This window comes from Dioscorea cayenensis, chromosome 1 (assembly GCF_009730915.1).
Source record: "Dioscorea cayenensis subsp. rotundata cultivar TDr96_F1 chromosome 1, TDr96_F1_v2_PseudoChromosome.rev07_lg8_w22 25.fasta, whole genome shotgun sequence".
In the NCBI taxonomy this organism is placed as follows: domain Eukaryota; kingdom Viridiplantae; phylum Streptophyta; class Magnoliopsida; order Dioscoreales; family Dioscoreaceae; genus Dioscorea; species Dioscorea cayenensis.
The window spans coordinates 3319131-3336076 of NC_052471.1; the positions used below are offsets into that span (position 1 = coordinate 3319131).

The following is a 16946-nucleotide window of genomic DNA, read 5'->3' on the forward strand; positions in this document are numbered from 1 at the left end:
TAAATATTTTTGTAAGATATTAACATAATTAAAATAAAATATATTTGTTTATGTAAATAATAGAAAATAAAAAAAATATCAAAAATATCAGTATCTGCTTCTTTCCCCTACCATGAAAGTCTCTACCCACCTTTAATGCATTTGTACAGTAATTTTAATTTTGTTCCCCCTATTTTTCCCTCATTTTGTAACTACAGTTTTTTATAAGCAAATGTGGTTAATTCATTTTTATCAAATAAAAACATTACATGTATATATATATATATATATATATATTAGAAATATAAAGATGAAAATAAAAAATCAATGCCAATAGCCGGGTCAATTGACATCAATCCCTTGCGTAAATTATTTGTTTCGGGAGGATCCGGGATTTAACCTCATAGCCTACGCAAGATGAGGGTATGTAGGTTGGTGTTGAATTTTGCTCTTCACACATGCACGTTTCTGGGTTCTGGTGTTTGTCGTCTTTCTAAAAAAATCAATAAAAAATAAAAAATCAATAATTAAAAAAAAAAAAAAAAAGTTGGCGTTATCCCTGCTCTATGCATAGAGCAGCGGAAGAAGGCATGTTGTGGAGGAACTGCTACTTTTTTTTTTTTAAGCTTTTGCAGCCATTTCACAGTCCACTTTCACTGCGGCTTTCTCTCCTTTTTGTCTCCCCGGTCATCTCAGCCCTCCATGCACTCAATTAACGGCCCAGATTCTTGATCCCTTTTAGGGCTTCTCGCCGCCAATGAACTCGCCGGAAGACGTCTCCGACCACCGGAGCTACAGCCCCAGTGCCGACGTCAGCGAGTCCGAGACCTCCGTTGCCTCCTCCTCCTCCTCCTTTCATCCCTTCTTCCCTGCCTCTTCTCCGAATGCCGCCTCCGCTTCGACGATGATCCCTGATGGCGATTCTCTCTTCTGGGAATCCACTCCTGAGAAGAGGAATGCTGATTTCTCCGCTTCCGGTTCGTTTTCCCTTTCGTTTTCTATGAATTTTTATTGAAAAATCTTAAATTTTTTTTTTTTTTATGCCATTGTAGGTATGGAGATGATGAAGGAGCGATTTGCTAAGCTTTTGCTCGGCGAGGACATGTCTGGTGGAGGGAAGGGCGTATCCACAGCGCTTGCTATTTCCAATGCCATCACGAATCTCTCAGGTGATATTCAAAATTTTCACTCTTTATAGTTGGGTTTTTTTTTCTAGATTTTTTTTTTTTTTGTTGATTTTTCTATGATTTTTTATGCACAATTTGGTTTTAGCTACTGTGTTTGGTGAATTATGGAGGTTGGAGCCACTGGCTCCACTAAAGAAATCAATGTGGTTTAGAGAAATTGAATGGTTGCTTTGTGTGAGTGACTACATTGTGGAGCTTACCCCTTCTTTGCAAGAGGTTCCCGGGGGTGGGAGCTATGAGGTGATGGTCCCTCGGCCTCGGTCTGATCTCTATATGAATCTTCCGGCACTCAAGAAGCTTGATGCGATGCTTCTTGCTATGCTGGATGGGTTCCGGGACACGGAGTTTTGGTATGTGAATAGGGGGATTATGGCTGCTGATGATGAAGATGATAGTGGTGATACTTACCAGTCTTCATCGTTCGGGAGACCTTCTTTGAGGCAGGAGGAGAAATGGTGGCTACCGTGTCCGAAAATCCCTCCAAAAGGTTTGTCTGCAGGTGCAAGAAAGAGGTTGCAGCAATGTAGGGACTGTGCAAATCAAATTCTCAAGGCCGCCATGGCGATAAATAGTGGGGTGCTTGCAGATATGGAGATACCCGATGTTTATTTCGAAACATTACCAAAGGTACAAGATCATGAAATGGCTTTAATTAGCATCCCTTGTGCCATATTTCTCTATTCATTAAATTTAAAAAGCTGATTATTTGCAAGTGAGTATCTTTTTGACCATGGACCACTTTTTCATATAATTTTCTGACAAAATTTGGGTGAATAATGAAAAAAAAAAATGAGAGGTTTAGTGAGGCTAAACTATGACCAATCAATTAGATCACATACGTTAGTTAAGTACATTGTAATTTGTGGATATAAATTCTAGAGTATAGTGCGGGTTTAAAGTCGGAAATTAAGATTGGCTCAAACTGCCAATTTTGATGCACATTGCATGGGCATATTGCTAGGGATATAGTTTACCTAAGAACTTGGTTAGGCTGCAGATTTGCAATTGATTATACCCAAATATGAAGCCACAACATATTTGTATTGCTGGCAGATTAAAATGAACATTCAAGGTTGTGCAACTTACATATGTGAGTTTGAGTTGTTATATAGAAGAGGTATTTTGTAGTTTGCTGAAGTTGTATTGTATTTCCTTGTGAAGGGTCCCTTTTCCTATTGAAGTTTATGAACTTTCTGATTGTCTGATTGTATTTTTTGCATCCAATGAAGTGGTTTTTTTAATTAAACCCGGTTTATAACATTTTAATTAGAATGTACAATTTATTACTTTGGAAAATTCCAGATTTAGATTAGTCATGTATCATTAAACCTGGTTTATGATGAAAAGGTTTGCATGTTGATGGAATGCATTTTCCTTGTTCTGATTTTTAAAACCCATATGCTTATATTGTTATAGACTTCAGACCACAAATGATAAGCATCTGAAATAATTCAATAAAATACAAGTCATTTGCAGCTGCACTTGTTTAATCTTTGTGGCTAACTGGTCAACGGGTCAACCTGCTTTTGTATTACCTGTCTTGGCTTTTGTTGTCTTTCCTCTGAAAAGAGATGGCCCTAAAATAAATGCATTTAAGCCAATACGTAGTCCTTCATTCATGTTCTACTGTGTACTCCAAGTCTGCCACATAGTAATTTGAGCTTATTGCCCTACTATAGTTGTGCCACTTTCTTGACTTCCCTAGCTATATGTGTTCATTCTCCATGCACTCATTCTACTGCTTTGTGCTAATGTCCTAATCATTAGTGCCTTGCATCATAATTTAGTTCTCATGTCGGCGATATGGGGTAATTTGTTGTTCAAAAGAATCAAAACTTGACTGAAAAGGTCTCACTAAGAATGATCAAGTTTATCTGGGTGTTGTCGATTATGCATCCTCAGAGAACTGCCCCATTGTTGGCTAAAGCAACTACAGGAGCTCAGTGTAAAATGCAAAGTCTGGCTTGAAAGTAGAAATTCCTATTGTATCAAGTATCACTACTATGCAATCAAGAACACTCAATTATGTATCTGTGTTGACATGAAATGTAATACCTCTTTGAGATCTTGTTTATTCTTCTTAGCAATAGAAAGGTTCTTGCTTAACTATTTGCATCATTCAAGGGAAATCGGCAAATGCTATTTACTGCCTTCTAGGAATGTTCAAATTACTATTTCTCAGGGCGGTAATACATATTATAGAAAATTCTCTGTACAAATTTCTTGAGTGCCTTCTTATTTCTCTTGGTTTGTCATGTAGACTGGAAAGTCCTGTTTGGGTGAGGCTATCCACCGCAATATAACTGCTGAGCAATTTTCTCCAGAATGTCTCCTTGATAGCTTAGACTTGTCATCCGAGCACCATGCTGTGGAAATAGCAAATAGAATTGAAGCAGCTTTACATGTCTGGAAATCTAAAGAATGGAGAAGGCATTCCCACAAATCAAAAGCAAAGAAGTCATCATGGAGCAGAAAGGTCAAAAGTCTTGTGAACCTCAAGGAAAGAAATCAATTCCTGGCACAACATGCCGAGTGTCTCTTGCAATGCTTAAAGCTCCGTCATCCTGGTCTCCCACAATCTGCATTGGATATGAACAAGATACAATACAATAAGGTTTCCATATCTATCATTTATCTGTTGTTCTCACTATCTTGAATCATCCTCGAAACTAAATTGCAAGTCTTTTTAACATGTTAACAGGATGTAGGGCAGTCCATCCTCGAGAGCTATTCGAGGGTTCTTGAGAGTTTGGCTTTTAACATAATGGCAAGAATTGATGACTTGATTTTCGTGGATGATGCAACAAAAAAGTGTGCAGCTCCAGAAACATTGTCATTGTTTAACCCAGGAGGGCTTGGAGGACTTCCCATTCAGAAAAGGATATCACCAAGCCCTTTCTCCCTCAATAAGAGCCCTCACACATCGTCACCTTTTGCAACACCGACACACACATTTTGTTCGTCCACCCTCAGCAGCAGCCCCAGAAGAGCACAATCCTCCCCGTGCCTGGGACAGCAAGATCTAAAACTGGGAAAACTCATCTCCGGCGATCAGGAGATGGCTTGGTCATACACTGGGAACTTGACTTCCGGAAAAGACGCAGGAGATGTTTCAGAAAGGGACCGGGTTTAGGTCACATTGAATTAGGATAGGACAATGTAAATTCTCTAAGCCATAGAACAGATTTACTTCTAATTCTGATTTAATCAGGGATGAGTTGCATTTGAGGATTATATATATGACCACATCTACTGCTGTCAGTCAGTCACTGATTTCTTTCCAAGGAAAACTTAAAACCTGTAGTCTCTCATTTGAGAAATTTTCAGTTTGAAGTATATATTTATGTTCTTGGACATGTTGACAGTTCAATTCAGTTTGGTTCATTGAACAGAAATTATATCAGGGCTGTCAAATCTTTTTAAAATATAGATTTGTTGTCAATTTCATTCAGGTACTATGAAGAAGATGGTACTTTTCAATAATGAGTCTATTCTGCCCTTCTTATCATGTTACTAGTACAAAACACTTGTAAGTATTTTTCCTTGAAATGAGGCCTGAATGTGAATGGTTGCTTAGAGTTCAATGCTCTCATTGGCCATTTGTGAAAAAACTAAGTTATAAGCAGCAAGCATCCTACACACAAAACTAGCTGGCTAGGCAGCTAGCTGAGAACATTGATGATCCTGACATCCATTGCACTCTTTTTCACTTTATTCTTTTGTTCCCTCTTGCCATGACAAAGTTCATCAATCAACAAGCCAATTATGTTGGGGAATATATGTAATAAATAAATCACATTTTAATTATAATTAACAAAGAGGTTTTTTATTTTTAAAATTTCATAAAAATCGTATTTAATTATCCCTTTTATATGAAATCAACTCAAATTTTAAAAATAAATAAATAAACCATCATTTTATTTTTATGTTTTTTTGTTATTTTTTTATTTGATAAAATGAACAAATCACTCACCTCAACCATTATGAGAGAAAGTCAATCCCTCAATCTCTCACTTAGCAAAGAAAGGAATTATCATTTTTTATTGCAAAGATAACTAATCATCAATTTTGAAAAATAAAAGAGTCAAAAGATAAATTTGTAGTACTTTTTTATAATAAACTATTTTTTTTTTCTTTTGACTCATCAGTAATTTAGGAATTACAAGCTTTAAATTAGTCCAATAAAAAATACTAAAGTCGTATAAAGGGATAAACATTTCCCGGTAAGTGTTTTATACATACACAAGGACTCAAATTCAAACCTAATTACTAAAGTAACTCAAACATCTACCACTTAGACCAACTCCATCAGTAAATAAGCGAGATATGTGATTTTTAAAAGAATAGATGAGTTATTACACATTTTTATAGAGATATAAAAATAATTTTCACTCTGAAAAAGGGGGGTTAGACACAGAGACTGACAAGAGATTGGGCAAGCTCTTGGGAACAAGTCCACAGTTCTCATTGTCAACTTTGTAATTCATGCATTTTGACTACAGCACTTTAGAGAACGTAAGGTTATTGTTATCATTGTTAACAAGAACTTTGAGGTTTTCTTTGTTACTTTCTTTTGCTATCATTGATTGCATTAAAAACCACTTTAAAAATAATGATGATTAATAATACTAATTAGAAAACTGATATTATGAAGTTTACGTTCTCTAAAATCTTTATTACCATAAGTTCAAATGGAAGAATAAAAAAAAGAAGGAAAAGCAGAAATAAGATCATTACATACTTCTTTTGTATCACATTGCTTTTATTCATGCAACAAAATCTATTTGTTGACTCAAATGAATTTGTCACTATATATATATATATATATCAATGCAAAGGTTATTTCTATTAAAAAACATTTATCAAAGGCATGCAAAGGACAAATGAAGAAGGTTTTGACTTAAGATAAAACTGTATGTACAACTATATATTGAAGTGTTTTTCAATTTATTGCCGGAAATATTTTCTTATCGGTCATAATAATAAGAATCTCTTGATTTTATTCAAATCAGATTGACATATTAATTATGACACAGATGTCACACCATTAAATGATTTTGTTGTCAAATAATTATATCGGGTCTTATCCTGCATGTACGTCGGAAAATGATCACCATGTGATGTGTATAAAATTATGCAATGCAAAAGTGATGTGACATTCATATCATCGGTGAAATTTATTATAATATATAAATTTACAAGAGATAACTCTAAATCTGAAACCCTAATAAGGAGACGATGTTAGTTGATATTAATAACAACATAAATAATACTTAACAAATTGAAATTCAAAAACTAACTTTGCTAACACTTGAATTAACTAATTGAGACTTCAAAAAAAAAAAAAAAAATCAAAATCAAAAGAAGCATGATTTTCTCATCAGAGAGTACTTTGTTTCATTTAGCCAAGCATACTTCAGAGAAAATAAAAAAATTCATTCATTTCCTTGTATCCATTTTTCACTCACAAATAAAACATCAATATGAATGGAAGATTAAATGAACCACAAATGTGATTGATGATTACAAACAAAGAGGTCAAAAGAAGATCATAACATTGAAATTCTCTATCATTAGTTCCCAAGTCCAAGGCATGAAAAACATATCATAAACCACATGTTGTTGTATGTGTCATCATGTCTTCCTCTCATTCCTTCTAGTGTTTGTCACCTGAAAAACAATAAATATTCCAAAAGAGCAGCATCTCCCAACAACTTATGGTCATTAATATCATCAAATGTTTAACTAATAAATTAATAAATCAGTGCATACATATATATATATATATATATATATATAAAGAAAAAGAAAAGAAAAGAAAGAAGACATTGAATGAAATGAGACAAGAAAGCTTACTAAATCCTTGGCAAAGAAGTGAGAGATAAGATCATATGAGTTTAACAAAGAGAAGCCAACAAAGATCCGTTGGCAGGATGTCCACCTCCTTCATATGATATGCTTCTACTTCATTACAAGATGGACACTCTTGTGGAGGTGGACAGAATGCCAATAACCTTTGAAAGAAACTCTTTGACAAACTCACATGATAATCTAAATATACATTGAGATCATATGCACACCAAAGTAAAAAAAAAAAAAAATTCTCTAAAGTTTTCATGGAGAAAGAGGTGCATAGAATGGAAGCATATATAGAGAAGAAATGGTGCAAGAGAAGTGCCAAGTATAGAAAGAGAGAGAGAGAGAGAGAGAGAGAGAGAGAGGGAAAGAGGGAAAGAGAGATGTTGATACACAATGATATCAAGAGAAGATAAAGGAGATGGATGTAATAAGGGCTATGGGTGGTAGATAAAAACAATCATCCTCTTCCTCTCCTCCTCTCTATGCTAGCTATTGATGCATGTTTATGAAAAGTAACAAACAAGAGAGAGAGAGAGAGAAAGAGAGGTAGAAACTCCCACCAACCTCCTTTACCACTCTCTCTCTCTCTCTCTCTCTCTCTCTCTCTCTCTCTCATCTTTTCAGTCAACACCTTTCCCTTCTCTTTTCTCAACTCTTACTAGAAAGACATACAAAACGTATATATGTATTCTAAATTTGCCATGATTTTATTTTTTAAATAATATCTTAATGAGTGAATACTGGCTTTCACTCATGTTAAAAAAAAAACATGTTGTTCCTACAAGGACATACAGAAAAAGATAATCTTTGTCACCTGATATACAGAATTAAACAGCCTTTTGCAGTGATACACTGAGGAACCCCCTTTCTTTTTATTCTTCTTCTTATAACACAGTAAGTTGGTCAAAAATAATAAACCAGGGCAGAAGGAAGAAAGATGGAATGAACAGTAGTAGTTGCAGTAGTAGCAGTAGAAGAAGATGATGTAATGAAGGATGTATAAAGGAGAAGACTGAAGAGTAGTAGTAGCAGTAGCAGTTATAGTAGCAAGAGGCTGTAATATTACATGATGGAAAAGTGGAGTTAGGGCTCGCACGCGTGCACCTGCAGACGTTGACCATGGACTTTGGGCTCTCATGGCTCATGGTCCCTGCTCTACTACTACATCTTCATGTTCCTCTCTCCCACTACCACACTCCTTGGGATCTGAGATTCAATGTTCTTTTCTTTCTTTCTCTCTTTTCTTTTTTCCATTTTTTTCTCCTTTTATAAAAAAAAAGACTTCTCATGGTGTTTTCATTTATTTATGTATAATGTACATATTTATGTATTTATTATAGAGAATTATAATTATGTATGTAATCTCATAGCAATTTTATTTACATATACATATATATATATTTGATAAAGGTGACAAGCACCGCCCCTACAAAGGGGTTATCAAGAGATAGACAAGTATGGTGGTGTATCAATTATGATAGTTTATTGACCTCCTATGGATTTATTAACTTAGTTAAACGTTACATGAGGTAATTAGAGTTCTACCACGTGCAAGCTCGGAAGATTTTTAGGAACCAAACCGCGCTAATAAATCTCCTTACCATGGGGAGGATATGACATCCTCCCATATGGGAACAAAATTAGTGTTAGGAAAATTTTAATTACGATTAGCGTGTAATTAACCAACACAAAATCTAAATAAATTAACAAAAAATTTAAAACGATCTAGCCTGGCATTAGGGTGTGAAGGCACTGTTCTAACACTGAATTGGCTCCCTTCGTGCAAGATAGTACACCCTCACTCCAATGACAAGATACGCTAACCCACCAGGAAAATCTGCTCGTCACATAGCAAGCTTGTCGAGGAACTTTTGTTCAAGCGTTATCAAGGTTCAAGTCTCTCAGGGTAGCAAAGATCTTATAAGACGTGAAAACCAACTATCATAGGGTTAGGGTTTCTCTGTCTTTTTATAATTGGAGATCATCTAACAAGTTGAAAAGGAGCTATTGGAGAATATCAACTATCTAAGGAAAGAATAAATTAAGGATCAACAATCTAAAAAAAATTAATTAATCATGAAGGAATAAATCATGATCAACAATGTAAGGAAAGAATTAATTAGCATTTCCAACCTAAAGATTCGACCCTAAGTCACCATTCAATTAACAATCAACTGTACTAGGTAGTGGTTGTTACTTATATATATACACACACACATTTGTGTTTAGTTTTACCAATAATATACAATATTTGAATATTTATTATAAAACCATCTCTTTGTTTTTCTTATAAATTTATATATAAAAAATTTTCTAATTTTCGTCCAATCCTAACCCTAAAAATATGTCTGTAATATATTTTTTTAACAAATATTATGAATATTTATATAAGTTATTTATCATTTTTAATCATTTCAAAATAAAACATATTATTTAATAAAATATAAATTTAGAAATTGATTAGAAGTCCTGTTTCTAAAATTAGAAATAAAAACTCACATCCTAGTTTAGAAACACAATTTTAAATTGCTTTTAATTTAGAAACAAACTAAAATTGTGTTTCTAAATTAGCATCATATGTGAATTTTGTTTCTATACTAGAAACAAAATTTCTAACATGTTTCTAATTAGTTAGGGGTCGTTTGGCATTGTTGTAAATTCCTATTTTTTGTTTTCAATTTCATAATTTGAAAACAAAAATAAGAAAACATATTTGGCACCTTGTTTTTGTTTTAAAAAATTTTGTTAACAATCTTCATGTTTCCAAAAAAACAGGAAACAACCTTTTTATGTTTTCAACTTTTTTGGAAACGTTTTTAGCCTTTTTCTCCCACTATAAAACCCTTCCTCTTCTACTCTTCTCTCTCTCCTTTTTATTTTTAATTCCTTTTATCTTTTTTTTAAATATCAAATTTTTTTACAAATTAATACTAATAATTTAAAAAATATATATTTTTAAGAAAAATATTTATAGAAATTTATTATTTGGGCTTGATATTTTACAAATTAGTTTGTATAGTATATAAAATTATACTTTTATAATGTATTCATGTTTTATCCTTGATATTTATAAACTAAGATATAATATATATATATATATATATTAAATTTTTTAAGGCAAACACCAAAATATCTTTTAGTTTTAAATGGTACAATTTTTATGAGATATTTTTTACCCATATAATATCAGACTATGTTATTAATTTTATTTAATAATAAAATCAAGTAAACTAATATAAAAAATATAGACTTTTATAAAAAATTTAAAAATATGAATTTGAAAAAAATGATAAAAAAAAATGTTGTAATAATTTTGTGCTAACCAAACATATTTTTGTTTTCAACTTTTTAAAATACACAACAGTTAGTGTATCCAAACGTGTTTTTGTTTTCAAAAACATTAAAATAAAACAAAAACAAAGAAAAAACAAAATAAAAGTGAAGCAAAAACAAAAAAAGAACGAAAAAACTGAAACGATGTCAAACGAACTCTAAATTGTTCAGTTTCTAATTTCCATTTCCAATTCAACAGATTCTTGTAGTGGGTGGTTTATCCAATAGATATATATATATATATATATATATATATATATATATATACACACACATACCTTATAAATATTCTAAAATTGTTCATATACCATAATAAATATTGTAATTGTGTATGAAATCATTTATCCTTGTCAATCTTTCAATTTGTATGTAAATCATTATTACAAAAAAGACCAAGCAATCACATGAAAAAAAATTAATAAAAAAAAAAATGCAGATATCTTTGGCAAGTTTCAAAAGAATATTTAGGTCTCTACAAACTTCTCAACACCCCAAAATCCCTTTTTTAAATTTATTTTTTTTACTTATGTAATGTCTTTATTAGATTCTCGTGTTCAACAAAACTTGTTGTTTGAGAACAGCATCACCATCTCCCATGCTGCCTCACGTCGACGTGGATCCCATCTGTACATTGATTTAGGTGTTGTTTGTTTGACCGGATTTACAAATACTTGGATTTGATAAATCCTTTATTTATTTCAAAGGATTTTAGAAATCCTTGTATTTTCAAATCCCAAAAATTAGGGATTTTGGAATTTAGCTAAAATAGTGAATTTCAAAATCCCATGAGTTTGAATCCTTCACATGACATTCATGTGAGGGATTCACAGGATTTCTAACGCTTCTTCCATCCATGCTCCTCCTCCTCCTTTCTTCATCGTTGGTCATCCTCATTTCCATGGTCTTTCAGATAAATGGTTGAGCATCTCATCAAGAATTATTGGCAAAGTGTTTCGTAGCCATGGACGACCATGGCAACGGAGTCACCAACGAGTCACATGTCGATGCCGGTAGTGTCGACCTAGACAGCGGAAGGGTAGTCGTAAGCGGTGATCATGGTGATGGGCTCATAGGTGAGGTGCTTCTAGCGGAGGGAGCTGAGGGTGATGCGTTGGTTAGGGCTTTGGGGTTTGGGACCGCCATAGACGGTGCTCTCAGCGGGGACGTTGCCGAGGAGAGGCCGGGAGAAACGATGCATGGCGCCGGAGATTTGATGGCGATCACGAAACAAGATGAATGGAGGATAACAATGGTTCATATATTAGGCTACGTTCATAAGCTATATATATAATTATATTAAATATTGTTTTAATCTTGAATTATATGTAAGAATATATTATTTTGATCTTCAAACACAAATAATTATCATTTTAGTGCATGTCTTAATATATATTTTTATTATATTAATTACTCATAATATTTGAAATTTGAATTCATATTTACATAAAATAAAATGTATACTTTATAAATATATTAATTATTTATAATATCAAGGCGGGGTAACGCACCATGGGTGACCATAACATGTAATCTATGCAAAAATACTTCAAACCAAACACATATTTTCCAAATCCAAATTTACAAATCTTTCTAACCAAACACAAAATTATGTGATCCAGCATTACAAATACATCCAACCAAACACTGGATTTGCCTCTTCTGAATTTTCAAATAGAAGGATTTGTATTTGCCATCTCATTTTTAATTACATTCAACCAAACACCCAACCTCACTATTGTACTTGAAGCTAATGCTATTAGTGAAGTAAATAGCATTAGAGACGACCCTTGCAAGGCACCAACAACAAGGGGAAAAGAAAAGGTGGTTTGGAAGGTGATGGGATAGAAGAGGGATGGCAAGAGATGATCAGTGTTGCCAACGATGATGATGAGATGGCCTTCAGAGAAATTGGACTAAGAAGATGAGGATGATGAAAGAGGGGTGTTAAAGAAAGAGGTAACGAAGAGGAGTATTAGGTGGTGGAGGGAAAGGTGTCTAGGTGGTGGAGATTTGATTGAAGATGTGGCCATGAAGGGTAAACATAGAATTGAAGAAGAGCATTGGGAGGAGAAGAGAAAGACACTGTAGAGCTAGGTAGAGCATCCCCTAGAGCATTCCCTTGACTTTTTATTAAGGTTGTCAGACCCGCCCCGGGCAATGACCCGGCTAAGCCCAGGGGTCAGGGGTCAATGGGTTCAACCGGGTCGAACCGGGGTTGAACCGGAGTCAATAATTAAATATAAAAAAAATATTATAATAATTAATAATAAGCAAATATAATATTAAATCCATAATTATATTATAAAAACCCTACTCAAATTTGATATTTAAATTGATAAATGACCTTATATACTGATAGAGTTTTTCTAATTTTGTCATTTATTTTTTTATATTTTTTTAAATATTTACAAATTTAATATATTAATATATAATTATCAAACTTCTCTAGGTGTTATTTATTTATTTGTTTATTGGTTGATTTTGTTAAAAATAAATAGAAATTTAATTCACTAATTCTTATATTTCAATTGAGTTTTTTTATTACATTTTTAAATTTTCTTATATTTTTTTATTTAATTAGAATACTTTTAATTTTATATTTTTTTATAATAAAAATTACACTCATTTATTGTTTTTATTTTTCTTAATAAATTAAATTTTTTTAGAAAGTATTTACATAATACATTAATATATTTTATTTTTAAATGTTAATTTTTGTTGGTATATATATATATATATATTGTAATTCTATTTATTGATTATAAATTATAAATTAATATTAATAAATATACACGATTTTGTGGTTTTTAATGAGAAAATAATAATAAATTATTAAATATTGTAAAAAAAAATTAAACATTGTGACCCGATTGATCCGGCCCGGTCAACCGGTTCCCGGTTGAACCGCCCGGATCACCGGATTAACACCGGATTTTTTAATACCCGGGTCAATGGGGTATACCCGGGCCGGCCACATGGCCGGTTCCCGGTTTTTCCGGTTGAACCGGCCGGGTCGGTCCGGGTCTGACAACATTGCTTTTTATATGAATATATATATAATTAAAATATTAATAATTATAATTCATATGGAAAGTGCTTCTCTTTATGTTTTATTTTAATTCTACCCTCATACTATTTAAAATAAGTTAAATAAAAATGATAAAATTAGTATATTAAATACATATGATGTTAAATGATAATCATAAATAATATGACTAGCCAAAAATAAATCCTCAAATATTTTTATTTTTAAATTTTATATATAGATATATTTTTTTATTGAACTTATCAATACATAATTATCAATTTTTAGAATATAAATATAGTAATAATAAATAAAAATAAATAATAAAATAAAACCCTAAAAAATTCCATTACTCTCTCAAAATCTCTCAAAAAAATCATTGCAGGTTACACGACCATTTGTGAGTTTTTTTTATCTTTGCTCAATCATTTTCAAGTTTATATTATCCTTATTATTTTCTTTTTTATTTAATTTAATTTATTTAATTTTTGTGCGATTGTTTATTGTGTAAAAATATTTGATATTTGTTGAATGATGATTGGATATTTGTTAAATATTTGTTTCATTATTTGTTATGAAAATTGTTGTAAATAATTGTTATAAAAATTTTGATTATTCATTATTTATTGAGTAATTGTTGTATTTAATAATTGAATTAGATCGTCAACTTGTTTAAATTTGTTTTTAAATTGCATTATTTACTAATTAAGTACTTAATAAGTTGAGTTAATCCCTAATTATGAAGATATGATAGGGTTTTTATACCTAAACCAAAGTTTTTAGATGGCTATATATTTTATATTTTTGAATATTGATTATTATAATCTTAAATTTGAATTTATATAATTAGTTAATATTTATATTTTTTTAAAATTTAAATTTATCACCTTCTTAATTTTGTTTCTGATTCTACCACTGGTTTCAGTGAGCTCTTGTAAGGCCAGACTAGTACAGAACAAGCTCAGTAAAACAATGGACAAGCAAAAAAAAAAAGCAAAAATATAATTTTATAAAACATAGTTAATTATTAAAATGCATTATATAGAATTTACAGAGGAGTTGACTTTAACACCTTTAAGTTATCATACCCAATTTCCGCATGGACTTTGAAGTCATTATTTATAAAAATAAATATATAATTTTTTTTTTTTTAGATTTTTGCCGAAATACATATATAATTATATTATCTAAGCAAACCAATAGTTTTTATAATCTTATTTATAACATAGGTATAGCTCATTGATCACAAAGCATTCAGAGAGTAAATAATTGTTCCTATCAGGTTACTAAATATTTTAATTATTTTAAGAATTTATATTCATCAATGAATTACTTAACATTCCATTCTTAATTTAACATTAATCTAGTATATTTTCCTAAAATAAAATAAAACAGGTAAATACTAGATCACAAGATACAAAAGAGAGAAGATAGATGGGAAAGTGCTTGCTAGGCTACGTGGGCAATTTGAAATTTAGTCCCACATCGGATGACAAGAGAAAGTGGCTAGCCTGACAACCTATAAAAGCGAATGGTAGGGGTATTAGTCTGGTATCTTTGCGCTTGGGGCAATGACGCAGCTAGTGAGGTTATAACCGAGGCGCGTCAATTGCTGGTTGAAAACTATTTCCAAACCCCCTCATTGGCCTGGGTTCAGCCCAGTGCCACTGAGAATTTCTGGAAGGGCTCCCTCTAACACAGGGTAAAGTCCTACAAATCCTAATCCTTTTAAATTTTTAATTTAAGATGACATGGCTTCAGAATTATGGCGGCTGGGTACCGGTCCACTGATAGTTTGGCCGATCTTCGGTGATAAGTCGGTTGTTCATTGGTGGTTTTCCGGTCTTTGACGGCCGGTCACCGGTCTACCGGCAGTTCAGTCGCTTATATGTTGGCCTCCAACGATCGGCCACCGGTGGTCCACGGGTGGTCCGGCCGACCTCCGGCAACTGGCCCACCAGTGGTCTAGTATTTGATCACCCAATCTCTGTAATTTTTTTTTTAATTTTGTTAACCATATGTCACAATTGCTGTAATAATTACTTGCATGTTTTGCATAATAAAATTATGTCATATTTTTTTAATTTTGCAGCCAAAGAGCCATTAGTCATAATCAGAATATAATATATTTATATTTAGTAAATTAATTCGGCCTGGGTTTATATTCCGAAAATTAATTTATTTACTTGTATTAATTAATTTATGTTGGATTAATCGTGGTGCAGGTCTTAATTTTGTAAAAATTGTTATTCTATCAAGTGAAATTGTTAGGTTGTAGAGACTAGAGCTGCTCAATTTCCCTTTTTGGTACCATTTTATGTAAATTAGGCATTTTCATAATTCAATTTATAATAATAATAATAATAATAATAATAATTATTATTATTATTATTATTATTATTATTATTATTTTTGCAAATACAACAAGCCCGACTAAAATTCGTATAAATTCGTATGCATTAGTAGTAACAGGACATTCAAGGTCTTTTGAATGTCCTGTTACTACTAATGCATTTAGCAGGATTTGAATTCAAGGTCTTTTGAATGTCCAGTAAAACACTGATATTTTATACATAAAATTCGTATAATTTTTATTTTTTTGGTATATATTCTTGCAAATTTGTGAGTGATTATAAATTGGTTAGGCCATATTTCTCAGTAAAATAAAATAAATGTAATGTTTATTAGTGCAATCAGTTATTAAAAAAATAAATAAATGTCATGTTTATTAGTGCAATCAGTTATTAAAAAAAATAAATGTCATGTTTATTAGTGCAATCAGTTATTCAAAATAAATAAATAAATGTCATGTTTATTAGTGCAAATGTGCAATCAGTTAATTATGATAGTGATTGTTAATTTTTCTTAATTATTTATATATTCTCGCTGGCTTATAGGTAAAAAAATTTAATAATAAGATTTTTTAAATCAATTTAACATATTAGTTTAATTTTTTTTTTTACAGTTCACTTTAAAACATTATTATTTTGTTATTTTATGTTTTCCAAAGAATAAGATTAGAGGTTTTTAAAAAATTTGAAAATTTTGAAAGTATACAAATGATATAGCCCAGTCAACGGGCGTGAGATAATAAAGAATTTCATTGTGGGTGCATTCCACACGTGACAAAAAAAAAAATCAACTTATCACTTGAAAAGAAAATAAGTTATTAATCTCATGTTATAAAAGTATTAAACTTCAAATTTTTAAATTTTATTTTCTAACATAATTTGCTATAAATATAAACATAAAAAAATTATATTTTTAAAACAAAAATTTATGTGAATTTTCCTTCGATTAAAATTATAAATAAAAAAATCATCTAAATAATACACATATGTATGGCATAACAAATACTTAAATGAATCTAAAAACACATAAAAAAATCTTACATTTTCAGAGTATAAATGGAAAAAAAATATCAAAATTCCTTTTGTGGAATCAAGATTTTAGAAAATTTTTATAAAAAATATATATACTCCATTATAAAAAAGTTTTTTTTTCCATTTTTATTTTTTTTAAATAGGGAAAAAAATTCAAAATTCCATTTTTAGGGTATTTTT

At 31.3% G+C, this 16946-nt stretch overlaps 1 protein-coding gene and 1 non-coding gene across 2 annotated transcripts; both read left to right on the forward strand.

Annotated features, from left to right (window-relative positions):
- Positions 1-560: 560 nt before the first annotated feature.
- On the forward strand, positions 561-4516 carry LOC120264877 (rop guanine nucleotide exchange factor 1-like). Its single transcript, XM_039272758.1, has 5 exons — positions 561-956; positions 1032-1148; positions 1252-1793; positions 3427-3780; positions 3868-4516. The coding sequence occupies exons 1-5, from the start codon at positions 737-739 to the stop codon at positions 4297-4299; spliced, it is 1665 nt and encodes a 554-aa protein (XP_039128692.1). The 5' UTR covers positions 561-736; the 3' UTR covers positions 4300-4516.
- A 10420-nt stretch (positions 4517-14936) lies between these two features.
- Positions 14937-15093, forward strand: LOC120267080. The gene has a single exon (XR_005538396.1). It is a non-coding gene; the product is annotated as a U4 spliceosomal RNA (small nuclear RNA).
- Positions 15094-16946: the final 1853 nt, after the last annotated feature.